Source organism: Camelina sativa, chromosome 15 (genome assembly GCF_000633955.1).
Source record: "Camelina sativa cultivar DH55 chromosome 15, Cs, whole genome shotgun sequence".
NCBI lineage: Eukaryota > Viridiplantae > Streptophyta > Magnoliopsida > Brassicales > Brassicaceae > Camelina > Camelina sativa.
The window spans coordinates 4307548-4333038 of NC_025699.1; the positions used below are offsets into that span (position 1 = coordinate 4307548).

The 25491-nt window shown below is 34.1% G+C and overlaps 5 protein-coding genes across 5 annotated transcripts in view; 3 read left to right on the forward strand and 2 right to left on the reverse strand.

Annotated features, from left to right (window-relative positions):
* On the reverse strand, window positions 1278-1970 carry LOC104745230 (cyclin-dependent protein kinase inhibitor SMR1-like). The gene has a single exon (XM_010466427.2). It carries the CDS (start codon window positions 1852-1854, stop codon window positions 1468-1470), a length of 387 nt encoding a protein of 128 aa, XP_010464729.1. The 5' UTR covers window positions 1855-1970; the 3' UTR covers window positions 1278-1467.
* On the forward strand, window positions 6641-9550 carry LOC104745231 (probable U3 small nucleolar RNA-associated protein 7). The gene is made up of 9 exons (XM_010466428.2): window positions 6641-6804; window positions 6960-7035; window positions 7129-7194; window positions 7293-7382; window positions 7572-7704; window positions 7836-7954; window positions 8054-8121; window positions 8217-8265; window positions 8354-9550. The coding sequence occupies exons 2-9, from the start codon at window positions 6976-6978 to the stop codon at window positions 9383-9385; spliced, it is 1617 nt and encodes a 538-aa protein (XP_010464730.1). The 5' UTR covers window positions 6641-6804; window positions 6960-6975; the 3' UTR covers window positions 9386-9550.
* On the forward strand, window positions 10357-16867 carry LOC104748108 (serine/threonine-protein phosphatase 6 regulatory ankyrin repeat subunit A-like). The gene is made up of 6 exons (XM_010469798.1): window positions 10357-10409; window positions 10537-10882; window positions 10979-11083; window positions 11173-11325; window positions 15519-15730; window positions 16696-16867. The coding sequence occupies exons 1-6, from the start codon at window positions 10357-10359 to the stop codon at window positions 16865-16867; spliced, it is 1041 nt and encodes a 346-aa protein (XP_010468100.1).
* On the forward strand, window positions 21171-24131 carry LOC104745232 (3-phosphoinositide-dependent protein kinase 2). Its single transcript, XM_010466429.1, has 11 exons — window positions 21171-21584; window positions 21692-21872; window positions 21975-22027; window positions 22129-22230; window positions 22320-22428; window positions 22532-22610; window positions 22762-22927; window positions 23038-23172; window positions 23259-23413; window positions 23502-23724; window positions 23821-24131. The coding sequence occupies exons 1-11, from the start codon at window positions 21408-21410 to the stop codon at window positions 23902-23904; spliced, it is 1464 nt and encodes a 487-aa protein (XP_010464731.1). The 5' UTR covers window positions 21171-21407; the 3' UTR covers window positions 23905-24131.
* LOC104745233 (phosphatidylinositol-3-phosphatase myotubularin-1-like) overlaps window positions 24329-25491 on the reverse strand; it is a 6643-nt gene continuing 5480 nt past the window's right edge. The window contains exon 19 of the mRNA XM_010466430.2: window positions 24329-25112. Coding sequence (XP_010464732.1) covers window positions 24627-25112 — 486 coding nt within the window. The 3' untranslated portion in view covers window positions 24329-24626. The remainder of the gene's footprint in view (window positions 25113-25491) is intronic.

The following is a 25491-nucleotide window of genomic DNA, read 5'->3' on the forward strand; positions in this document are numbered from 1 at the left end:
CAGACGCTAAGAGAGAATAATGGAATTTGAAATATTTTGGAACATTAGTTTTACCCAAATACTAAACTGAACCTGAAACATTATCTTTTAACTTTATATATCAAAAACACTCTAACATTACTGAAAAAATGAACGAAAAGTAGTAGTTTTTAAAAAATTGTTCAAAATAAAGGTATTCTTTTGTAGAAATTCCAAAATTTAAGCTGATATTTAAATCGTTAACAAAAAAAGAAAGTAGTAATAGTTCACTAGATCGCTTTATGTGATTGTAAAAACTTTACATAGTTAGGCATCTGCAAAATGTTCAAAACAGTCTGAATTGAAACACGTTAACACATGCATATATTCCGGTCATTAAACAAAGTATCCAAGGTTCATTTTTCTTAAATACAGTGTGGTGACTTTGAAATCATAAAGAAATAAACAATTGAGTATCAACTTCGAACTTTGAAAACTTTAAGAATATGTTCTTTCATACTAATACAGAAATGAATTGCTTAATGTCTTCAGATCCCGAAGTTGCGTCCGCCGCTTTACCGGCCGGTCGAAAAGTCAGAACCAAGCCATGAATTTCAGATCAATAAATTTGATTAATAGTACTTACTGAGTTAAAGTATGTACATGTGCATGCTTTTTGTACTGTTTCAGTGTACAGTGAAAACATTAAAAAAAATTAAAATATATATTTCCATCGTGGCTTCATTATCTTTGCGTTGTTGCTTTCACAGTTACACGTAGGACACGTAACTGATACATCTTCTACCAAATTAACACCTAAACACTTTTAAACGCCATAAGCATTTTTGCTAACCCCCAGTTAATTGCGAATTTGCGATCATTACCTTTTTTAAAAAAAATAAAGGGCTATAAGTAAGAAGACATCAACTTTGTATGAAACTATAGTGAGTATTAAATTAATTTTTCTTTGATTTGATTGCCCTCGTCTGCTGATTTAAATGCAACGATTTGATATTTCAAAGATTATGTACCACCCACTACTGGACAGGATAAAGTTACATTTTCTCATACATGCATGCATCATAACACAATCAAATTTTTTTTAACCATGAGATATGTTGATTCTTCATAGTCGCTGCGGATATTCTTACATCGGTCACTATAATATAAACTCATTGTAAAACTTAATCAGGAGTCAACAATGTATGTAGTGAAACTATTTTTTTCCATGTATTTGGATGATAAAACAATCTCATCTCTTTTAAATGACATAAATATCACAATTATTATATATGGATTCACTTATTATATATAAAAAAAACTTGGCAATTGGAATTAAATTTCATTTATTATTGAATTTACAAACATCGACCCCTCCATATGCGAAATTATCCATCCAATTTCATAAATAAGTAAATTAAAAATAATAAAATCGATCACCAGCATATAATAATTTCACAATATTTCTAGTAAAACTGTAAAAAAAAAATGTAAATATTGAATTAAGCCTCATCTGGGAGCACAATAAGGATAACTCCTCCGCCGTTTCGCCGTCGTCGACGTCTCATTGTATACGGAGTAGAAGAAACGGTCAATCTCTTCCCGATTCATGACAATCTCACAAGTCGACACTATAAGCTTCCTCTTGCACGATCTGATCATCCGAGAAGCCGTAGCCGACGGTGCTGACGGTGGTGCCCGGGGTTTTCGAGGCGCAGGAGGTGGAGAGTCTATGACGGAGGGAATCTTGTGTTCTTGGGATGTCGGTGTGCTGCAGCTGAGGACATCTTCTTCATCATTACCTTCCTCGTTCTTTGCTTTTGAGGTTTTGGATCGGATCTTGATGGGTGCTGGGAAATTGAATTTGGACAAATCTTGTAGTAACTCAAGATCCATACCTTACAATTGTCTCTGTGTTTTTTTTTGTTTTGTTTGTTGGGATTAACTTTTCTTGTGGATGTAGAGAAAACTTCTTAGAGAAGTGAGAGGTTGAGATGGGTTTGTTATATGTGTTTGTGCCTTTACGTACACCTATATACTACATACATAAAGTTAGAATGTCCCATTTATAAATGAGAGTTACCTTTTTGCATGAAAAAATAAATAAATAAAAAAAGAAGAAAAAATAGAGTGGGGATAAGTATAAGGTAAAATATATTACTAGTAATTTCCGAATTTAGAAAAAATATAGTTTTACTAGGGATGGTAAGTTACTTGTATGGTTGTGTATTACAGTATTTGTGTGTATGTTACAACTACCAAAAGAGTAGAGGACATGTGGATCACAATTTTGTAAGTGTTGCCTATTTTTATTGATAATCACTTAAATCTTTGGGGATCATTACCTTAATTGTAATGGTAAATTTTTGTTGTCCAAAAAAAAATAAATTGTATTAATTAAATTTCTTGAAAGGTAATAATAAATAAAAACAATTACAAAATTCTGAAATCAGATGAATTTTTGGCAAAAAAGTTTACAAAAGACAAATGAAACTCTTTATAAGCGTGGAAGCACAGTGCGAGTGAATTAAGGAGGGCCATAACTCATGAAACAAACGCAAATGGTGTTATCGTACCATCGGTCTCCTATCTAAAGACTTGTGGGTTATGGTCTCAACAATAACATTAAAGTGTGTCTATATAGAAAACTTTTACTTGATACTGTAATAGAACTTGAACCATCAAAATAAGAGTAATAACATCTTTAGGTAGTAAAGAAAAGTACACACATATACACAAATTTTAGACCAACGTCTTATCTTAGATCTCAAACATAAAGTTTGGTTAAAGATGTGTCTTGTACCTATTACAACCTAAAGACATGTCATGTGATTAGATTTAAATCTAACTAGTCCATGCATCATTATATTTTATGTAAACAATTAATTGCAAAAAAAAAAAAAAAAAACTGTACCCTCTTATTTAACAATTGTTAATGTACAATGTGAGAAATTGTAGTATAAATTTTATGTGACATTATGATTTCGAGATATACGATGGACCCGCAACGTTTTACACGCCGAGTTTAATAATGTAAGAAAAAAAATATATACTCCAACTAGCCATGCCATGCCATAGACAAATCATTAGGCTGTAACATGAGTTTACGTTGCTTACTACTTATTTCGTATATACAAATATAATTTACACATTAAGTCTAGTTTGCGTTTTTCACCTACGTCTTAGTTTTAACCTGGTCTGTTCACAAAATCTAATAATTTAACTACAGCAGAAAGATCGATTTGGTAGGATTTAATTTTAGTTTAAATCTTGCTACGTTGTTCATTTACCTTTTTTTTGGCTTCATTCTCTTGTGTCGTATTTGCAGTTAGACTTTAATATTTGATCACTCTGCATTAACATGTACACACTCGCTAGCTGTATTTATTATATAATTAACATTTGCTGAGTAATTTTACGGCAAATTATGACATATGCTCTTGGACATGCCAGGCCACGTATCGAGTTTGGAAAAGCATGTGGCGATGATACGTATAGGGTAGATCTGTGTAAGTGAGTCAGTCAGTAGTGTAATATCCAAATTTTAAAGTACAGAAGAAGAAAGATCTAAATGATCAATCGCAGGATCTCAATCTCTCACTTCTTTATTTTTTTACTTTTTTTCTTTTTTGTCAACCTTTCTACTCTTCTTATCGTGTTCTTCCCTTTTTTTTGGGTTATTCTAATTTTTTTGTTTGTCTATTGACATTGACACGTTTTTTTGCTTTGGTTTACAAGGACAGAGATACATAATTATGAGGAATCAGGATAAGCCGATGTTATTTGTAAGGCCACGAAACCATACAATCACAATCAAACAATCTGTAGCATTTTAGAATCCATCAATTATAACTGATGTTGAAGTTTTGGTGGTCCAGTTACGCGCGGTTGTTAAAACTTTGGTTTATGTTAGAAGTTTTCGGTGGTCCTGTTATCGAGTTACGGTTGTTAAAACTTTGGCCAAAACCGAACCATCTCAAATCAAACCAATTTTGTACATAGATTGTAAAAGAGATTCGGGAAATAAAAACAACTGATTTGAAGTCTGAACTGTCCTACAAATTTTTTTTAAATGCATTTTGTAATCAAAACCTAAAAATCAAAAAACAAGTCTCTGAAACTCAAACTACAATGAAAACCATAGTTTAATGCAGTGTAACGTAGATCTTGTCTGCATTAGTTTCAGTATATATTTCCTATAAATGGAAAAATTCATGAACCCAACGAGGGCATAATTAAATAATAATCAGATTAAAAAGGCTCCTAGATCTAGTTATAGTACTTGATTAATCNATCAAACAATCTGTAGCATTTTAGAATCCGTCAATTATAACTGATGTTGAAGTTTCGGTGGTCCAGTTACGCGCGGTTGTTAAAACTTTGGTTTATGTTAGAAGTTTTCGGTGGTCCAGTTATCGAGTTACGGTTGTTAAAACTTTGGCCAAAACCGAACCATCTCAAATCAAACCAACTTTTAGATAGATTGTAAATAGACAAAAAGAGAATCGGGAAATAAAAACAACTGATTTGAAGTCTAAACTGTCCTACAAATTTTTTTTAAATGCATTTTGTAATCAAAACCTAATATTAAAAAACAAGTCTCAGAAACTCAAACTACAATGAAAACCATAGTTTAATGCAGTGTAACGTAGATCTTGTCTGAATTAGTTTTAGTATATATTTCCTATAAATGGAAAATTCATGAACCCAACGAGGGCATAAAGAATAATCAAATTAAAAGGCTCCTAGATCTAGGTATAGTACTTTATTAATCGGTTACAAGTTCTATCTAGCTATACTCTCAGACAAAAAAAAAAGGTATAGGATATTCATAATACTGAAATTTTTACAACTTGAGTTGGAGGAAAGATTCTCACATATATATTTTCGAGGCATAAGACACGATGACCCTACATCACAGGATGGGTACAAGAAACGAACATTGTAGAAACAAGAATCACTGTTACATGTTGGTAACGAAGAAAACGAACCTAATTGATAAGAATGAATGTGTTTTCATTTTGGCAAATCCACGTAGTCCTCAGATTTGTTGCATATGCATAGGATTCCAAATCATTTATTTTTGTTTTTCTTTTGTTTCGATTGTGTTTTTAAAGTTTATATTATACAAGATATATATACACATAAAATTAGTATCCACATTGAAGAAGACAAAATAATCATGTGTCTTTTGTTAAATCACATGAAAATTAAACTGTTTAAGTAAATCTTAGATCCGAATTTAAAATTTTTTTTCATGATTAAAAATGCTTTCCAAATTCGTAATAATTAATATATAATCTAACGTTGTGGGACATTTAGATTCAAGAACAATGTTGCTAATAAAATCTCCTCATATATACGGCTCATTTAGGATAGCAATCATATAATATATATATGAAGTGTAAAGTAGTACGTACTATTCTGTTTAATCCTCAAACACTATATTTGGGAAAATTTTGATCAATAAGAAGCATGTAATTCTAAACATAAACGAGATTACAGAATCTATGACTAGCTCGTAAATTAAAGTTTTTAACTTGTTGCTACATTCTAAAGAATGATGAGTGAAATTTTTTCAAGATTTATCAAGTTTATAGCCGAAATAACTGATCAACTTCGTGTTCCTTGTGTGAGAGTTTTCACTTACATTTTCTGTATCGATATGTGGTAATAAAATAATATGAATTTTGTTTAGCATCCACTGCCGCTTTTAAATTTTTATTTGTTTGTAATGTACAATGTCGACAAAGAAAGCAAGTGAAACGTAACGTGCATGGCCTCCAAATCATGAATTTATTCGTAAGAAATATCAGTACGCATTAGACTAATAATATAATACTATATAAGTTTAAACAATAATATCGCAAGAATAAAATTGAAAAAGCATAAAATTCCAAAGAATATATTACCAATCGACACCTCAAAAAAAAAAGTAAAAGATAAGGAGCATGATGGGCTCTTCCTTGGATGGTTTAGAATCTTCATTACCAATTGTCTCCCCTAGTCCCTATTATTATAGCTAAGAGATACTATATAAACCGTGAACGAGTCTATCAATCCATACATTAATATCACAACTACTTTTATAATCTAACCTAAAACAATTAATGCAAGAGACTAATTAATGATAATGATAGTAACAGTTACATTCGATCTCATTACTGGACGAAGCCGCATGAATTAGTCCCAGCAAAACCAGCAGCTTCATGCGGTAAACATGAATCTTTTAGCATCCTTTTCTGAAAAGTCTGGTTTATGTTGGATCTGGAGTAAAATCAGGAAAGTACATTTGATTTTTTTATAATTTTTTTTAAAAAATGTACTCATATGAAACGTAGACGAAATAATCCATATATATATGTGGACCCATATTCTTTTGGTGCTATTGAAGAAAAGAAAATTTCTCTTACAGTCTAAAAATAGTTAGGCCAGTTCTGATTTTTACAGGATCACACTTCGTTTATTTTGTTTCCACTTTCCACTATACAGTAGAAGAGTGTTTACAGTTAAAACCGGTCATTCTATTTCCATGGTTAAACCAGTAAACTTTTTAATTAGCCTAATTGAGATACCTTGTTCGTGGGTCTCGATAGGCTTTTTTATCAGATGAGGCCCAATTGAGAGGATTCTAATGCCCAATCTCCAATATTTTCGTTTTTTTTAATTCGTAAAACCCTAAAAAATACAAAAACCCTCGAATTGAGTCTTGGGCGAGGATCGAAGTCGGAGCTCTCACTATCATCCCCTTTGTCGCATTAACACATTTTTTTGTCTGCTAAAACCCTAAATAGCCTCACCGCCGTTTGTTGTTCTTTCTCCGCGCCGTGTTCTCTATAATCTCAGGTGAAGGCTTCTTCGATTTGAACTTTGTTTCGTTTCATCTCTTATCTTCGTAGCTGTTTCCGTTCGATTGTGAACCATAGATGAGGCAGGGGGGCTAAACAGAATTAGTCAGGATTTAGGGTTGTAATTGTAATTGAGTTGTTTGATTTGGTTAGGTGATAAGGATTAAAGATGGAGCTTAGTTCAGAGGATAACAATCTTACGGAGAAGGTCTTGCCTCCTATTGAGCAGGTACTACTACCTTTGTTGTGTTTAAATTTCTAATAGTTCATTAGTTCTGGGTTTTAGTAAAGTTGATGACTTTTGAATCAAATTTGTATGCAGGAGAGCGATGTTGAGTTGGAGACTAAAGTTAAGAAATATCTTAGAGGAGAAGGTGCTGATCTTGAGGTATATAATTTGCATATATAGCTTTGAATTGATGTTTGTGGCTTTTGGTGTTGTGAAAAATGCACTAGTTGATTGTGGCGTTTTCTTGTGTTCTGCAGACATTGAAAGATAAGAAACTAAAGACTCAACTTGCTTCGAGGGAAAAGTTGTATGGGAAATCTGCCAAAACTGCTGCTAAAATCGAAAAGGTTAGTTCAGCTCAGCTCTGTGTGGATCTTGTTTTACCCTTTTCCGTTTCTTGGTGAAAATGAAAGAAGCTGTTGTGTATCTCTGTTTTGACGTTGAGCAACTGTTTTAAATCCTCTGTTCTTGATAGGTCAGCTCGTTTTGAATTCTTAGTTATTGTCTTGTGATGTGGTTGTGTTGTTTGTGTGTAGTGGCTCTTGCCTGCTGAGGCAGGTTACTTGGAGACTGATGGTCTAGAAAAGACATGGCGAGTCAAGCAGACAGATATTGCTAATGAAGTAGATTTACTCAGCTCAAGAAACCAATATGACATTGTGCTCCCAGGTAAATGCACAATAGCTTCCTCTGCCAAATCTTTTGTATGTAATTTTTAAAATTTGGTTTAGTCTATGTGATATATACCCTCTTTACAATGTTAGCTTCTAATTCATTTTACTGACACTGAACATATGTAGATTTTGGCCCTTACAAACTTGATTTCACTGCTAGTGGTCGGCATATGATAGCTGGTGGCCGTAAAGGCCACCTCGCTCTAGTAGACATGATGAGTATGAACCTAATTAAAGAGATTCAGGTCTGTTTTTTATTTTATTTTATGTTAATCTCTTTATCAGTGCTTGTTTATTTGTGAGATTTGGTTTGGTTCTGAACACATCTTGATGATGTCCTGCAGGTAAAAGAAACAGTCCGTGATGTTGCATTCCTGCACAATGAGCAATTCTTTGCAGCTGCCCAGAAGAAGTATGTATTATCAATGCTAATAAACATCACCTACTGTACGCCTTGTGCTTTGGAGGGTGCTTTGTCTAATATCTTGTCTCGTCAAATTTTGATAGGTATGCTTATATATATGGGAGAGATGGAACTGAGCTGCATTGTTTGAAGGTGAGGTTTATGCTTTTCGGTTGAAAAAAGAAAGTAACTTATGCCTAGTGTTCTTGGTTATTGATTCTAAACTTTGTGTGTATACCAGGAACGTGGTGCAGTGGCCAGACTTCGGTTCCTAAAGAACCATTTTCTTCTTGCATCAGTAAACAAATCTGGGCAGCTACATTATCAAGATGTAACCTATGGAGGCATGGTTGCTAGTATCCGAACAGGTAAAGGCCGAACGGATGTAATGGAAGTGAACCCTTACAACGGTGTTGTTGCCTTGGGACATACTGGTGGAACTGTCACAATGTGGAAACCCACTAGCCAAGCACCTCTAGTCCAGATGCAGTGTCACCCTGGGCCAGTCTCATCTGTCGCATTTCATCCAAATGGCCACCTCATGGCTACATCTGGTAAAGAGCGCAAACTCAAGATCTGGGATTTACGTAAATTCGAGGAAATCCAGACTATTCATGGTTTCCATGCCAAAACGCTGAGTTTCAGTCAGAAAGGTTTGCTAGCAGCTGGAACTGGATCGTTTGTTCAGATTTTAGGAGATTCGAGTGGTGGTTCTTCGTCACATAACTATAGTAGATACATGAACCACTCGATGGTGAAAGGTTATCAAATCGAGAAGCTTATGTTCAGACCATATGAGGATGTTATTGGGATTGGTCACTCGATGGGTTGGTCTAGCATTCTGATTCCAGGGTCTGGAGAACCCAACTTCGATTCTTGGGTGGCTAATCCATTTGAAACATCGAAACAGAGACGGGAGAAAGAAGTCCATTTGCTTCTTGATAAACTTCCACCTGAGACAATCATGCTCGATCCTTCAAAGATTGGTGCAATGAAGCCATCTAGGAGGAAAGAGAAACCATCAAGAGGAGAGATAGAAGCTGAGAAGGAGGTGGCCATCGAAGCAGCAAAGAGCACTGAGCTGAAGAAGAAGACGAAAGGAAGGAATAAGCCGAGCAAGCGGACAAAGAAGAAGAAAGAGATGGTGGAGAACGCGAAGCGAACATTCCCGGAGCAAGGGCACAACAACACTGCGTCTAAAAAGAGAAGAATCGGTGAAGATGCTGCTGCGGAGCTACCGGCGAGTTTAAAAAGGTTTGCCAGGAAAAACTGAATGGGGTTTCCCACCTGAGCGTTTTGATTGTCTTTCTCCTCACTTTGCAATGTTGTAGTATGGGAATCGTTTTGATATTGATGTTTTGTTTTAGACAGAAAACTATGTAATTTATTAATGTACGTCAAAATGAGATCGGATTTTGGAGACCAAATTAAAAGCGAATGTGCTTGTGTCATGGAGGGAAATTGGAAATGCCAGAGATTGGTGTGTATCGAACCAAACCAAGGCTTGGATTGTAAATTGATCGATCCATTGAATATCTTTTGCCAATAAATTCCGCAGAAGATGTGGCCTTCGCTTACTTTTGCTTCCAAGTGAAATGTAACGTGCATGGCTTCCAATTCCAAATCATGAATTTATTCGTAAGAAATATCAGTACGCATAAGAATAATAATATAATACTATAGTTTAAACAATATCGCAAGAATTAATTGAAAAACCATAACATTCCAAAGAATATCATACCAATCGACACCAAAAAAAAGTAATATATTAAGGAGCATGATGAGCTCTCCCTTGATGGTTAACCAATTGTCTCTCTAGTCCATATTATAGCTAGAGATATGATTCATATGGAACCGTGAACGCGTCTATCAATCCATACATTAATATTACAACTACTTAAAATTAATGAATGAAGCAGATTCTCGAATATTTACTAGACAAAAAAAAAGAACATAACATATTTACATATTAAACAATTAAGAAAAAATATAACAACTAACACTATCTAGACAAACTGTGTACAAATTTTGTTTGAAATAGATTTGAGAATTATCATGGGGTGTTGATATGGATGCAAAAGACCTTGTTGGAGATTCAGCCCTTCATTTGGCATGGTGATGATTTGCTGTTTTTAAAGGCACAGTTCTAGTTTGTTTTTTTTTTTAATTTTTTTTTACAATTCATTATGTTTTGTAGTAATAATCAATGAATTTATTACATTTTGTAATAACTTCTAGTTGAAAATGGGGCTAATGTTAATGCTCAAAATCGTAATGGAGATGCGCCTATTCATTTGGTATGCAAGGGTGACTTCTTGATGAGTCTTGAGGTTAGTCATTGTATACAGGGGCAGCGAGCTCCTCTAAATACTTGGAAGATTTCGTTGAACTTCTCATGCTACATGGAGCTAATTTGGAAGGCAGGGATAGTTACAGACTAACACCTCTTCACACTGCTCATAGGTGTTGTGCGGAGCTCTTGTTGGATAGGGGAGCTAACATTGACGCCAGAGATCACAAAGGTGCTACCCCGCTGCATTGTGCTTCTGCTCTTGGGGATGAATCTGCTGTGAGTTTCCTTCTCCTTCATGGAGCTTCAACTGAGGCTCGAGATTCAAAACAAATGACCCCTCTTCATGTGGCATGTGCGAAGGACAGATGGGTTTGTGCTCAGCTTCTCCTGGAAGCTGGAGCAGACATTAACGCTTTAGCTCGACAAGGAAATACTCCGTTGATGCTGGCTTGTGCAAGCAGCAGCCAATGCGCCAATGTAAGTTTATAGTTATAGTTACGTATTGAGAAAGGAGAATTATCTTAAGTTGTACACCTTATTTCATTCCCTAATTTTTTATATATTTGCTCCCAGCTTCTCCTGCAGAGAGGTGCCAATGTGAATGTTGTTGACACCAGAGGTGTCACAACTCTCCAGTTTGTCTCTGCCTATTTCGGGAACCTATCTCAAATTGCTGAGGTAGGTTCACTGTCTTTACTGTCTTTCTAGCTACTGTTTTTAAGTTGAACTTTTGTAAGGAACATTTTAGTAACTAGTTTAACTTTCAGGCTCTAGTTGCAAGAGGCGCTGATGTAGATGCTGCTGATCTGCGTGGAAAGACTGCTCTTCATGTGGTTTGCCAAGATGGTGGTATCGAGTGCTTTAATGTCCTATTGGAGTCAGGGGCCTGTGTTCTTGCTACTGATGCGCTGGGAAACACTGTGAGTCTTCTTCTTCCCCATTATGTACTTATTTTTGTTTGCTCCTAGCTATTCCTTATGCTAATCTTCTCCTTTTATTTTTATGGCACACCCTCTGCATTATATTGCAGCAAGGTTTGACCACACTGATCTGTTCACATACATGATAACAAGGCTATTGGCAGCAGGGGCCAACCCTAGGGCGGTAAATGCTGAAGGAAAGACACCGCGATCCATGGCCGGTGATCCTGTTATCAAGAATCTCCTATGAACTATTAAGTCAATGCATCATCATCGATTGATGTTTATCAGTTTATGTATCCTCGTCTTTGATAAATACTTTAGCTTTTAAGACTTTGCAAAAAAAAATAATAATAATATGATTGTTAAAATTTTAGCTTTAAAGACTTTAAATTAATTTTAACTCTTTTAGATTATCTCTCCCTATCAGTGCCAATATATCAGTAAATACTACAATGAACTACACGTATATACTTGAATGCAATATCTTATTATATAAAGTCCGATGTCAAAATTACTAATTAACAAGATCGTGACACAAGTCAAATATATTAATTAGATGTTGACACATGTCAAAAAAATTATTTTGCTGTAAACGTAGTAGGACAGCTAATTATATTTACAGAATTTTACATGTTTATATTTTAAAAATATATTTTTCTAAATCAAAAAGGAAAACTAACAAAATCAATATATTTTTCATTGTATGCTAATTATTTTATATGTGTGTTCCCAATAAAATTTGCCATGTGTAAGCAAAAACGAAATTAATAAAGCATGTATATTAATCAATAAATAATGAATAACAAAGTTAGAAAGAATATCATAAGTTATTTAACATAATTTAAGTCAGATATAAATTGTATTAATCATTGTAATATAATTTTTATTGTAAGTAAGCACACAAAACCTTGAAAGAGTAATGAACTTAAAAAAAAAAATTTAATACATGATGTCCATTAGTATAGTTTTACATATTTTATTTTAAACATTTTACTTCATGTAGTAATATGAGAAGCTTGAAAAAAATGAGTTTGTAGAAATGAATTTTTGGTTAATTGATGAAAATTGACAAAAGTATTACTTATGAAATTATGACATATAAAAGAATAATATTTAGGATATTTTTGGACTTCCAAAATTTTTGTGGATGTTAACTGATTTTTTTACTGATTATTTTTATCATTAAAGTTAAATACTAACCAGTATACATATAATCTCATATGATGCTCATGTTATTTTTGTGTCAAATATATTAATTAGATGTTGACACATGTCAAAAAAAATTATTTTGTTGTAAACGTAGTAGAACAGCTAATTATATTTACAGAATTTTACATGTTTATATTTTAAAAATATATTTTCTAAATCAAAAAGGAAAACTAACAAAATCAATATATTTTCCATTGTATGCTAATTATTTTATACATCTGTTCCCAATAAAATTTGACATGTGTAAGCAAAAACAAAACTAATAAAGCATGTATATTAATCAATAAATAATGAATAACAAAGTTAGAAAGAATACCATAAGTTATTTAACATAATTTAAGTCAGATATAAATTGTATTAATCATTGTAATATAAACTAGATTTTAACCCGCGGTACACCGCGTACATATAATTTTTATTATTATTTATATTTTATATTGTATTTGTTTGTTAAATATTGGATGTTTTCCAAATAGAGGAATAATTAAATTTCCTGACCATTTATGCGGCTAAATGTATATATTAATTTTTTAACCCGTAATATATTTCATGACCATTTGTTTGTTATATTTAGTTTGTTTTGTTTAGTGTTTGAGATTCTATTTTGATTTTTAATTATTATAACAAAAAATAAGAGATCTAAATACACAGTAAGTCATTTATACACTATGATTAAGTCACATTTTTTCTTTATGATCTAATTATTTACACAATCTTAGTTAAATCAACTTAATTTTTATATGTCAAATATTGTTGTCAAATAATAAAATGAGGATTTAACCCGTATTAGCACAAATTTAATGATATTTTATTAATTCCAACATGTCCTCTTTATAACTCATCTACTATATAACCATATTGTATAGTATTTAATTTAAAATTTTTAATTTTACATATTCGTAAATATTTTAAAATTTTATTAAGTTTATAGATATTAATTATAATATTTAAATTAATGTGTATCAAATTTCTTCTTACGTTAAGAATCAAAGCTCACAAGTTTTAGAAAATAAAATATGAATCAAATTGTTGTTTTCTTTGTTTGCAAATGATTCAGAGATAGAATATCTTCAATACGTAATAGAAAGTGTGGTTAAATGTATCATAGTTTCTGTTTCCATATTGATTCTGCTGTATTTTTTTTAGTTGGAATGGTATGTAAAAACTATTTAAGAAACAAAATCTGAAGTAATGTTATTTTTGGAAATTTTTTAAGGATTAATTTTGTAAATAAGTTTTTAAATAAGTACAAATAAAAGGGTATAACCCAAAATGTACTTCAAAAATGTATATATAGATTTTTATTGTAAGTAAGCACACAAAACCTTGAAAGAGTAATGAACTTAAAAAATAAAAAATTTTAATACATGATGTGTATTAGTATAGTTTTACATATTTTATTTTAAAGATTTTACTTCATGTAGTAATATGAGAAGCCTGAAAAAAAATGAGTTTGTAGGAATGAATTTTTGGTTAATTGATGAAAATTGACAAAAGTATTACTTATGAAATTATGACATATAAAAGAATAATATTTAGGATATTCTTGGATTTCCAAAATTTTGGTGGATGTTAACTGATTTTTTTACTGATTATTTTTATCATTAAACTTAAATACTAACCAATATACATATAATCTTATATGATGCTCATGTTATTTTTTTTATTAAAATTTTAACTCTAATCCATGAAGAAGTGAATTATGGTTTTACGATGAAATAGATAGTTAAATGTGATTACTAAACTGAATGTCTAACGATGGAATTTATTCCAGATTTAAAAAATTTCAAATATTAATATGTATCATTTTAAAAAAATCATTTAAGAATATTAGTAATATTTTTTATGTTTGATTTTATAATCTCAACAAATGTATTTTTGTAATGCATATGTTAAAACATAAGATAATTCGAAATAGATTATAATTTATAGAAATGAATCTTCAGTTATTTGATGAGAATGTCTCTTGGAGACAAATCATAATTTCAAAAACTAGGATTTTATATCCAAATAGTCAATATAATTATTTTTAATAACTAGATTTCAAAGACTTTGTTAAGATTTCAAATTATAATTTTCCTATCATCTTTATTTTATTTTATTTACAAATTATTTGGAATTTTAATATTATATTTAGGATTAATAAAATGCATATTTTTTTCTGCATATGCTGTGATTTGAATTTTTAAAAACAAAAATATATTATTCGATCTATGAATATAAAATGTGTGATTTTAATTTTCACATTGGCGGGTTGGTAAAACTAAATTTATATAGCTGATAAATTAATAAATTTTATTTTTTCAAAATTATAATATTAAAATTACTACTTCATATTTCACAAAATAATGATGCAAATACAACAAACAAACAATATAAAACTGTAATATACGTCAAAAATATAATACTATAATATTTTAAAATAATTAGTATTCAAAAAATCATATATAAATTTATAGAACAATTAAAAATAAATATTATTTCAAACAAAATAACTTTTAAAAAAAATATAACAATAACTTTTATTATTCTATTATAATTTTGTTTTAAAATGTTGACCTATGCTTTAAGCACGGGATATCTCCTAGTTAAACAATTAAGCAAAAAGTATAACAACCAACACTACTGAGACAAATTGTGTACACATTTTGTTTGAAATAGATTTGAGAATTATAATGGGGCGTTGATATGGATGCAAAATACTTTGTTGGAGATACAACCTTTCATTTGGCATGTAGGAGTGGTGATGATTTGCTGTTTTTAAAGATACGGTTCCATTTTTTTTATTTTAGTTTTTAGTTTTTTTTTTTTTAAAAATTATTTTTGCGATTCATTTTGTTTTGTAAATAATCAATGAATTTAGAACATCAAAATTAGAACAAACAACTCCTCTTAACCCTCGCCGTAGAATCCTTTAGCCGAGATGAATTGCGCCGCCCACCCTTCCCAGCTTTTTTTCTTTTATAGTTATCTTTCCCCAGCTTCTTCTCGAGTATGGAGCTCTCATTGATACTCCTAGTGAGTACCGAGATACACCTCTCCATGCGGCTTGTCTCTTCAATCATCCTTCGTGTGTTGACTCCTCCTACTCAAAGGAGCACACACCGAGTCCAAAAACCATCAAGGGCATCTTTTGGCATGGGGCGTTGATACAGATGCTAGAGACGTTGCTGGAGATACAGCTTTCCATTATGTTTTCAAATGCTGTCCAACATTAGCTATGCATATATCCCTTGCCACCTTGATCTAGCCCTCTCGCTTGACTGACACGTTTTCAGCTTATTAGTGGTTTTGTAATATAAAATTAATTTTGTCTTATTTTATTTTGCAGACAGCATTTGATGTGGCCGTCTATCCTGAAGTCCAGGATCTTTTGGGATGAGAAATACATATAGATTTTCTTGGTTGTAAAATTTCTTGAAAACATCAGGTTATTTTGGCTTGACAATAATTGAAAACTTTTAATGTCGTTTCTTCTGTTATGAGCTTTGATATTTTGATTTCGTTTTACCCATTAAAATTTGGAAGAATAACAATAATGAATTAAGATGGTTACATGTGACATTTTGAACCATTTTATAATATCCTAAAGCATTCAATTTGAATAAACAATAGTGAACCATTCTGAGAAAGAAATTCATTTTCATTATCCAAATGATCATCAAACCATGTTTAGGTTTCGCAAGTTCGATGAAGCTTGTCTCTTTTCATGCATGTTAAAACTAATTTGGTGTTTGACCAACCACTCCCAAAACTCACAACAAGGAGAGGTTCTGTAAATGGCCGAGGTTTCTGCGGCAACAAATTGTGGTTTTAGTTGCCGCATTTGATCGTCTTGTTTCTCAAATTGTAGTGGAAGCTGATGCATCCCTTTATAGAGTAGTAGAGTGTGATTGTCGGTAGGTGCAGGACAGTGAATGTGAATGTTGGGAAGACTGTGAATGTAGACCGTGCTATGAGTATGAGCATGAGTATGGAAGGAACAATGGAAAGCAGTCTTTCCTCAGTGCAAGACAAGATACAATAGAGATAAGGGTAGATTTTGATTATTTTCCTTTGTGTTTTGTTCCATTTTTATGAGTACTTTATTTGGTTAGTGTGATTTTGACATGAGTTGATCATTTGCTATTGAAAAGATATGTCGATCTTTTTTTTTAGTTTAGGTAGTCCTGCCACTCCCGGAGATAAAGACGAGGATGATGGCTTTGCTATAGAAGAAGGTGCTGGTGAGTTTAGCTATACAGAAAAGTCACATAAGGATAACATATCAGAGCGGATGCTTGGATGGCATCTTACTAGTGGGAAAGGGAAGGAGATTGGACACTCTTGAGTATGACAATCAGGAGGGTCACAACAACAAGTGGACTCAAAGTTCCAAGGCAGTGTCATGAAATAAAACTACATACATTTTGGCTCAAATGAAAGAGGTTTGGAATAGTAGTATATGTGGAAGAAATACGTAAAACTTGAGCCAAATATACAATTTACTCAGTGCCTTTAAGGGTACCAACGTTAATGTTGTATGGGAGAGAAGAAAGAGTCTTTGATATAAATATAGAGGAAGATATGTTCTTATTGACGACCAAGAAGGACACAAGGAAACAGCAAATCAGATCCGGAGAACAAACATAACAAGTTCACGACCAAGCATAAAAAGAGAAAGAAGGACGAGAGAGACATTGGATTGTTCAAGAGAGATACGAAGCATAATCAAGCTCTTAACTAGATAACCAAGGATTTCATGCTGGTAACGGCAGCCAGGTGGTGCTCCTTGTGATTGTCGGACTGTTCTGCAAAGACCACTGGATCATCTCGGTACATGGGGCCATGTCCACGTTCCAACTCATAAAGCCAAGACAAAACGTGAGGACGAACAAAGTCGGCAACAGTATGAACATCGAGAGTTAGAGGGAATGCGCAGTCTTCAAGAGCCAAGGTGGCGTCGAACTTGGTAGTAGTAGAAGAAGCAGCAATCGCATATTCCTCGAGATTGCTCTCAGGGAGGCTTGTCATGTGCTGCCTGACCGTTTCAAGAAAAGCAAGACTAGGCATGCATCTCATTGCAACAGTATGCAAACACCCAAGAGCAGACACTTTAAGGCGCTTGTACTTGTCCAGTGAATCACAATCGTCCTGGTTCATTAGGTCATTAAAAACCCAGCCGATTTGGATAATCAATGCCCTTGCATGTTGCACTTGATTTTGAGCGAGGAGGTAGTGATGGTCATTGTAGCGCCCACAGAGAAGGTAAGAGAAGGAGGGATACATAAAATTGAAGGGAGGAAACTCCTTGCTGACGGCAGCGAACATGGCACTAAACTTCATCTCTGCGAGCCAAAGCTCTTGGGTGTAGAAGTCATGGATAGTGTAAAACGGATGATTCTTAGGGATAACAGTTGTTATCTGATTCTGAATGAGAGAAACGATGGCATCATCTAAATCCTTTTCATTTGGAACCACACTAATCTTCTTGAAATTGTTCATCACCTCCATCATCTTTGCTAAATCCATCTCTGCACATGCAAGTCCTACCTAATTAATAAAACAGTGAGACAATCCAAAGTCACAATAAGCTTCTTAAGCAGAGAGAGACCATATTATTTTTACCAAATCTCTGCTCTCACAAAGGTTTAACTTGTAAATCAAGGCCACAAAAATTTAGGGTTTCGATTCCCAAATCAAAGACACATTACGATCGTAATCTAGGTCAAATTTTTACAACGGATCAAGTGATCAACGTCCATACGAAAAGAAAACTAACACTTTGGGAAAGAGAAACTTTTACACAAACCACAGGATCCAAGGAGCTTGCGAGGAAGAGGAAGGAGGCGCAGAAGAACAAACAAGCTAGCTCGTGCTCCGGTGCTCGTCTTCGTCTTAACCTTATCCAAGCAGTTTATGCACTCTTAAACCCTTTTCCCAAGCTCTTTTCTTTTCTTTTATAGGTCTTTCCATAATTTAAGGGCCCAATATTAAATATTTCAAAAATATCTTTTGACTTTCGCTCACTTTTATCCTTTGGTATGTTCTCTAGTTCGAGGCCTGGGCTCTTTGACTTTAAATTTTTTTTGTTGTTATGACTTAAGATGAGAAATTTTGAATGATTGGTTGTGTTTGGAAAATTTTGCTGTCTTTTGTTGTCTCTGGATATATATTAATCAACCATCCAAATACAAATTTTAATCAAAGAAATAAAATACATATACCAAATCATTCTAAACTAAGACGACGTTGAGTATTCCCTCTAATACGATACAAATCATTTTTATTTTTTTTTTTTTTTTTTATGATTTAAAGATGATAAATTATGTATGATGTTATCCCCTTTTATTGGTGGCTGCGATGTCAAAAACGCTATAGTCCACCTTTTATTGATTTAAACGCTATAAATTTTGAACGAGTCTATCAATCCATACATTAATATTACAATTGCTTATGATTAATGAATTCTCGAATACTTACTAGAAAAAAAACATAACAGGTTCACAAAGTTTACAATTAAGCAAAAAGTATAACAACCAACACTACCTAGACAAATTGTGTACAAATTATATTTGAAATAGATTTGAGAATAATCATGGGGTGTTGATATGGATGCAAAAGACCTCGTTGGATATATAACTATGGAAACTCAATATGCTATAATACAGCGTTTACTTTTTGCTGATGATGATACAACACAGTTATTTCCTATTTGCTGCTAGATATTTTAAATATTAGTTATTTCTAATATTAATTTTATTGGCAAGTATAACAATGTCACACTACAAATATAAAAATAATATAACGTAAATTTTTTATTTTTTAATATAATGTAAATTGTTTCGAATATTATGTTATATTAAAAAAAATTACATTATATTAAAAAAAAAGATTAACTTGTTATACTTGGCAATAAAATTAATATTAGAAATAACTAATATTTAAAATATCTAGCAGCAAGTAGGAGATGTTTTTTTGGAAGGTCTCACAAGTGGTCATAAAATAAACAGAAACTACAACATATTGGGGCTAAATTTTAGAGAAAACTAGGTGGTATTGTTGGACCATTTGTTTTGTTGGTCTTGTAGATTAGTGAAACGTAAGAGTCTTACTTGAGCCTGAAACATATGCATGTGTCTTTTAGTCTTCAATATTGGTTCGTAGAATGTTGTTTATTTCAATGAATTGAAACTAAGATTTGTAATTACTAGTCAAAAACCCAACAACAAGAAGAAGAAGTTTGGAAACAACAAGGTCCAAAACATAAGATGGTCCGGAACCGGATAACAAAAATTCAAAGAAGCATACGTTAGTAAAATAAATAAAAAGCTGACAAAACATTCATTCTTCAACATATTCATATATCAGCGATAATCAAAAAAAGCCCTTTTAGATAACCAAGGCTTCCATGCGTCCGAGTTTTTCACAATGCACTCCTTAGACCAACATCACCTTCGAGGCTGAGGTCATATTGACGATCCAGTTCCTCAAGCCAAAGCAGAGTCTCTGGTTCAACAAAGTCGGCAATTTCGTCTTCAGTAAGAGGTTGAGGGAATGCGCCCGCGGCCAAGTCGTCCCGATACTGGTTCATCAGAGCAGCATCATCGTCCAGATTCGCCATGTACTCCCTGACCCTTTGGAGAAAAGCCAAAACAGGAACGCATCTCATGGCAAAAGTAAACATACGCGCAAGAGCAGACACTCTCAGGGACTTGCACTTGTCCCGCGAGTCAAAATCATCCGTGCGAGTGTAAAGAAGCTGGCGTACAAAGTCATCGGAGACTGATTTGATCATGTCCTCAGTATCGGAGACAACAGTTAAAGCTAAAGCGTAGCGTGCAAGGTTGTAGCGCTGATGGACAAGGAGGGTGTGCGACCGATTAAGAGTATGGTTGCGAGGAAACTGGACTAAAACCTCATTGAGCATCTTTGAGAGCCTTGCCTCCGCAGACCTGATCTTGACCGCATAGTGTTCTTGGATATCAAAGATATGATCATCATCACGGAAACGACGGAAAGCACTCTGGTCTCCGAAACTCTAAACCGATGGCTCTTACAAAATCGGTTTCTTTTGGAACCACAGCAGTTATCTTCTTGAATTTGTTCTCCCCCATTAATTTCTGCACAAGTAACCCAATCAAAATAAAAAGAATTACAATTCTCTTTCTTTTTGTTCAACTCAGGCAATTTCAATTCCTAAGCAATTTCTAAAGACACAACACACATCACAAGAACCCTCAAAAAAGAAAAGACTGAGAAATTTTTACCAAACACAAAAGACTTGACATTCAATCAAGGCCCCAATTTTAGGGTTTAGGGAGCTTGCTTAAGAGACTTGCGATGAAAAATATAACGAGGATGAGCAACAAATCCCTTCACCAGCTTCTGTCTTTAGAAAAACTAGCTAGGGTTCCCAATCGTTTATGGAAACTACATGACCAATAAAAAGTTTTGCTTGAGTTCGAATCCCAAAACCTCCATCTAATTTTATATTTTTAGTGTTTGGGTTCTTCTTTCTCCCTTTTATCCAAGGCCCAATAAAGAGTGTTCCAAGGCCTACCCAAAATCTCTATTTTTTTATTTTCATTTTCCGTTTCTCGGACAGCTAAATTTATATTTTTTTAATTGTTGAGTTTTTTTTTTGACGAAGAAGAAACAAAACAAACGATGAAGAAGAATGTGTCACATTCCTCCGATTCATCTACTTCACCTCCCCTTCATCAAATTCTCCTAATTTCTCTCGTCTCCTTTTCATCCCATTGAAAAAAAAAAAGTTGTCACCTTTCGAAATCGGAAAAAAATATAACATTTTAAAGCTTTCAAGATCATCATTGTTTCCGTATAGATCCCAAGATGGGTCTCATCATGTAAAGAACAAGTTTTGTGGGATGTTGACAATGGACAAGGAATTTGATTCAAAGCTTGCTCTTCAAGGCAATTCATCATCAAATGGTGGTGAAACTATTTCTAGAAGCAAAAGCTTCGCATTTAAGGCTCCTCAGGAGAATTTCACCAGCCATGATTTCGAACTTGGCAAGATCTATGGTGTTGGCTCTTATTCAAAGGTTTCATTTTTTTATTCCTTCGATTCATGAAATCAATTCACATTATTCTTGGTTAAAAATTGTTCCTTTATTTGACTCTTTCTTCTTATGTGTGTGATTTGAATCAGGTTGTTAGGGCAAAGAAGAAGGAAAATGGAACTGTGTATGCTTTGAAGATCATGGACAAAAAGTTTATTACCAAGGAGAATAAAACAGCTTATGTTAAATTAGAAAGGATTGTTCTTGATCAACTTGAACATCCAGGGATTGTGAAACTCTTCTTTACATTTCAAGATACACAATCACTATGTAGGTAGTTTTTATTCATGAAACATTATCCACTAGTCTCTGTTGCTTGAAGGGATGTGATTGGTTATGAGTGATATTGGGTCCTTCTTGTTTTTTTTGTAGATATGGCGCTTGAATCTTGCGAGGGTGGGGAACTTTTTGACCAAATCACCAGAGTAAGATACTACTATTTAGAATCCAGGAGGAGAGTGATACATAATTCTCAAAATGCAGTTGTATTATTGTTCTTTTTTTTGTTTTGATTTGTGTTTGGCAGAAAGGTCGTCTATCAGAGGATGAAGCTCGGTTCTATAGTGCAGAAGTTGTGGATGCTCTTGAGTATATACATAATATGGGACTGATACATCGAGATATCAAGGTAACTTCGTTTTCAGAGATCCATCTTTTTTGTTAAGACCGAACAAGAACACTATTTGCTAATCCTTTCCCTTAATTTTGAATGAGTAGCCGGAGAATCTGTTGCTAACTTCAGATGGGCACATTAAGATTGCTGATTTTGGTAGTGTAAAGCCAATGCAAGACAGCCAAATTACAGTACTTCCTAATGCAGCATCCGGTAATATGAGTTCCATTAATCTTTCTCTATATTCTTAAGCTTAAGTTTTTCTTTGAGATTCAGGATTTTAAGCATGTCTATTATATATTCGTGACTTATGCAGATGACAAGGCGTGCACTTTTGTCGGAACGGCTGCTTATGTTCCTCCTGAAGTTCTAAACTCCTCTCCAGCAACTTTCGGGTAAGAGTTTATTGTTAGACCAAACTTTGACCACTATGTGATGATGTATGGACTTTTTTGTTGTGAAGTAGCCTTTTAGTTTTGTGGATTACTACACGCCTCTTACTTAGAACAACTTTTCTTTGGTATTTTCTGGAACATATTCAAACAGAAATGATCTCTGGGCGCTTGGCTGCACTCTGTACCAAATGCTTTCAGGAACTTCTCCATTCAAGGATGCTAGTGAATGGCTCATTTTCCAAAGAATTATAGCCAGAGATATAAAGTTTCCAAATCATTTCTCAGAAGCAGCAAGAGACCTCATCGACCGATTGCTAGTAAGATAGGCTTCACTTTTTACTCAGTCTTTGCTAAACCAGGAATTACAAGTCAAGTTCAAAAGCCATCGTCACCAATCTTTTTTGTGTGTGGATATGGTTCATCTTAGGATACAGAACCTAGTAGAAGACCAGGAGCTGGATCAGAAGGCTATGCTTCTCTCAAGAGACATCCTTTCTTCAAGGGAGTTGATTGGAAAAACCTAAGGTCACAAACTCCTCCAAAACTAGCTCCAGATCCTGCGGTATTTACCTCCTTTAGTTACTTCTAATTGGCACACAAAAATGTTTCCCATCTTGTACTTTTCTTGATCTAGCTTTTCATTCGCAGTCCCAGTCAGCATCTCCAGAGAGGGATGGTTCTCCATGGAACCCAACACATGTTGGAGATGCTTCAGTCTTGCATAACGATGGACACGGCGGACACTCTGAATCCTCAGGTTCCATAACTCGGCTTGCCTCCATAGACTCTTTTGATTCGAGATGGTGAGACACTACGAGGCTTTTACATATTTCTGGCACACTCTTGGTTTTTAAAGTCTAATCCGGTCTTCCATTGTTTGCTTTGTAACAGGCAACAGTTTCTAGAACCAGGAGAATCAGTTCTAATGATATCAGCAGTGAAGAAGCTACAGAAAATCACAAGTAAGAAGGTGCAACTAATACTCACCAACAAACCGAGACTGATATACGTTGACCCATCAAAGCTTATAGTAAAAGGGAACATAATCTGGTCTGATAATTCCAACGACCTCAACGTTCAAGTCTCAAGTCCTTCACATTTCAAGATTTGCACAGTAACACACAATCCAATGGCTAACTTCACTTGTTCAGTTTTTTTTTCCTATGCAAAATTGATATGTGATTGTTGATTCTTGTTTATGTTTTGGCAGCCGAAGAAGGTTTTATCGTTTGAAGATGCGAAACAAAGAGCTTTGCAGTGGAAAAAGGCAATTGAAACTCTTCAAAACCGTTGAGACTCGTAGCTGATGATGATGTCAATTCATAAAGTCCCTTTTTCCCCCATTTCCTTGATTCAATTGATTACACCTCACTGTATGCATACAAGACGTTTCTGGAGCCCATACTGACAGATTTATGAATGACAGTAACCAAAGTAACACCTAAGCTAATATGGATTGGTTTCTAGTTTCAGTTTTGGTTTGGTTCAGTGTTACTCAATTATATTTCGTAAAGTTTTTGATTCGGATTGTCTTGATTACGGTTTAATCCAGTAGAACATTTTGCTGTCCAATGCTAAAGAAGAAATAGAGTTAAGAAGAGTCATTGTATGACCCAACTTGTTCGAACTAAAACACTCTAGAAGTTGTATGGAATTTTGTCCACTTCCGAGTCTTTTACATTAACCATAAATACGGTAAATTATAAGAAAATAGTCGATTCATTTGAAACTGTACATCACTTTCACCCAACTTTTATTTTTCACTTTAAACCAAAAAGAATCATAGATCTAAATTAAATAATTGTTTAGTGGTTAAGAAAAAAAAAAAATGCTTTTAGCTATACACAAAAGTAACAAGATGAGAAACTCCCTTGTTCCAAAAACTCAGGGTGTCACTGTCAGTTTATATGGTTATGCTCCCGCCTTTTCTTCAGACTGTTTTTTATTGATGATTCTGATCCTCCATTGGCTTTATACTGTTACAAGTATCACAGCTTCCTTCAGAGTTTAATTCTTTCATTTAGATTGGAAATAGCTATCGTTGATGGCAAGCCGGTCAAACGCATCAAAGTTTGCTTTTAACCCGACAAACTGACTTCCAACATGAGCACATCCCGTTTCAGGCCATCGACATAATCCTTCTCTTGTACGCAATGGACACAACGCTTCACAAACTCGTCCTATCGGATTTTCAGATCTGTTTTCTTCAGACATTAGTGAGATTGATACAGAAACATCTGAGTTGTTCCCTTGTCTGTTTCGTCTCCTAGGGTTATTCTCCAGAGAGCCTGCCCTTGGGTCGTCTTCAACATCAGATCTACTGAAGTTAATCTTGCAGCCGAGTGATTGTACTGCTCGTGTTAAAGCTGCATATTCCTTGGTGGCTCGGTTTGCTGATTCCCTAGCTAACCAACTCATATGTCTCTCTCTTAGCAACTCTGCACTTAATGACTCCATTGCGAAAGATATCTCGTCCACTCTTCTTTCTGCTGCTTCTTTCTCCTGTTTCAAATCAATTAGAATGTTAAAAGCTTTGATACACTATATAGCCAAAGAGAAAAGGTAAGAAGAAGATGAGCTAAGTACGTTACCTTTTGCATTTCTGAATATTTCACTGTCATAGCTCTGCATTGGACCCCGATATCTGCAGCTTTAGCTTCCTCGGGACAAGCCCAGCGGAGATGGAACTGGGGCCAAAGGGTAGGAGCTAAAGATGCTGCCGGAGGCAATAATGGGCCATCATATTTCAACGGATCATAGAACGGGTTACAATGGACATGAGAAGTTGCACTAGATGAACGCAGATCGGTCAAGTAAGCCCATATGCATCCACATGCATCAGCAATCCCACATTGTTCCCTCTCTTTTTCACTGAAATTTA

Excerpts from the sequence above, each read along its gene's own strand:
- LOC104745230 (XM_010466427.2), bottom strand. The coding sequence starts at position 1,854 with ATGGATCTTGAGTTACTACAAGATTTGTCCAAATTCAATTTCCCAGCA.
- LOC104745231 (XM_010466428.2), top strand. The coding sequence starts at position 6,976 with ATGGAGCTTAGTTCAGAGGATAACAATCTTACGGAGAAGGTCTTGCCT. Across the intron at positions 7,195-7,292 it reads GAGAAGGTGCTGATCTTGAG|ACATTGAAAGATAAGAAACT; the intron begins GTATATAATTTG and ends TGTGTTCTGCAG. Across the intron at positions 7,705-7,835 it reads ATATGACATTGTGCTCCCAG|ATTTTGGCCCTTACAAACTT; the intron begins GTAAATGCACAA and ends GAACATATGTAG.
- LOC104748108 (XM_010469798.1), top strand. The coding sequence starts at position 10,357 with ATGGGGCTAATGTTAATGCTCAAAATCGTAATGGAGATGCGCCTATTC. Across the intron at positions 10,410-10,536 it reads GAGATGCGCCTATTCATTTG|GGATAGTTACAGACTAACAC; the intron begins GTATGCAAGGGT and ends TTTGGAAGGCAG. Across the intron at positions 11,084-11,172 it reads ACCTATCTCAAATTGCTGAG|GCTCTAGTTGCAAGAGGCGC; the intron begins GTAGGTTCACTG and ends TTTAACTTTCAG.
- LOC104745232 (XM_010466429.1), top strand. The coding sequence starts at position 21,408 with ATGTTGACAATGGACAAGGAATTTGATTCAAAGCTTGCTCTTCAAGGC. Across the intron at positions 22,928-23,037 it reads ACCTCATCGACCGATTGCTA|GATACAGAACCTAGTAGAAG; the intron begins GTAAGATAGGCT and ends GGTTCATCTTAG. Across the intron at positions 23,725-23,820 it reads CACATTTCAAGATTTGCACA|CCGAAGAAGGTTTTATCGTT; the intron begins GTAACACACAAT and ends ATGTTTTGGCAG.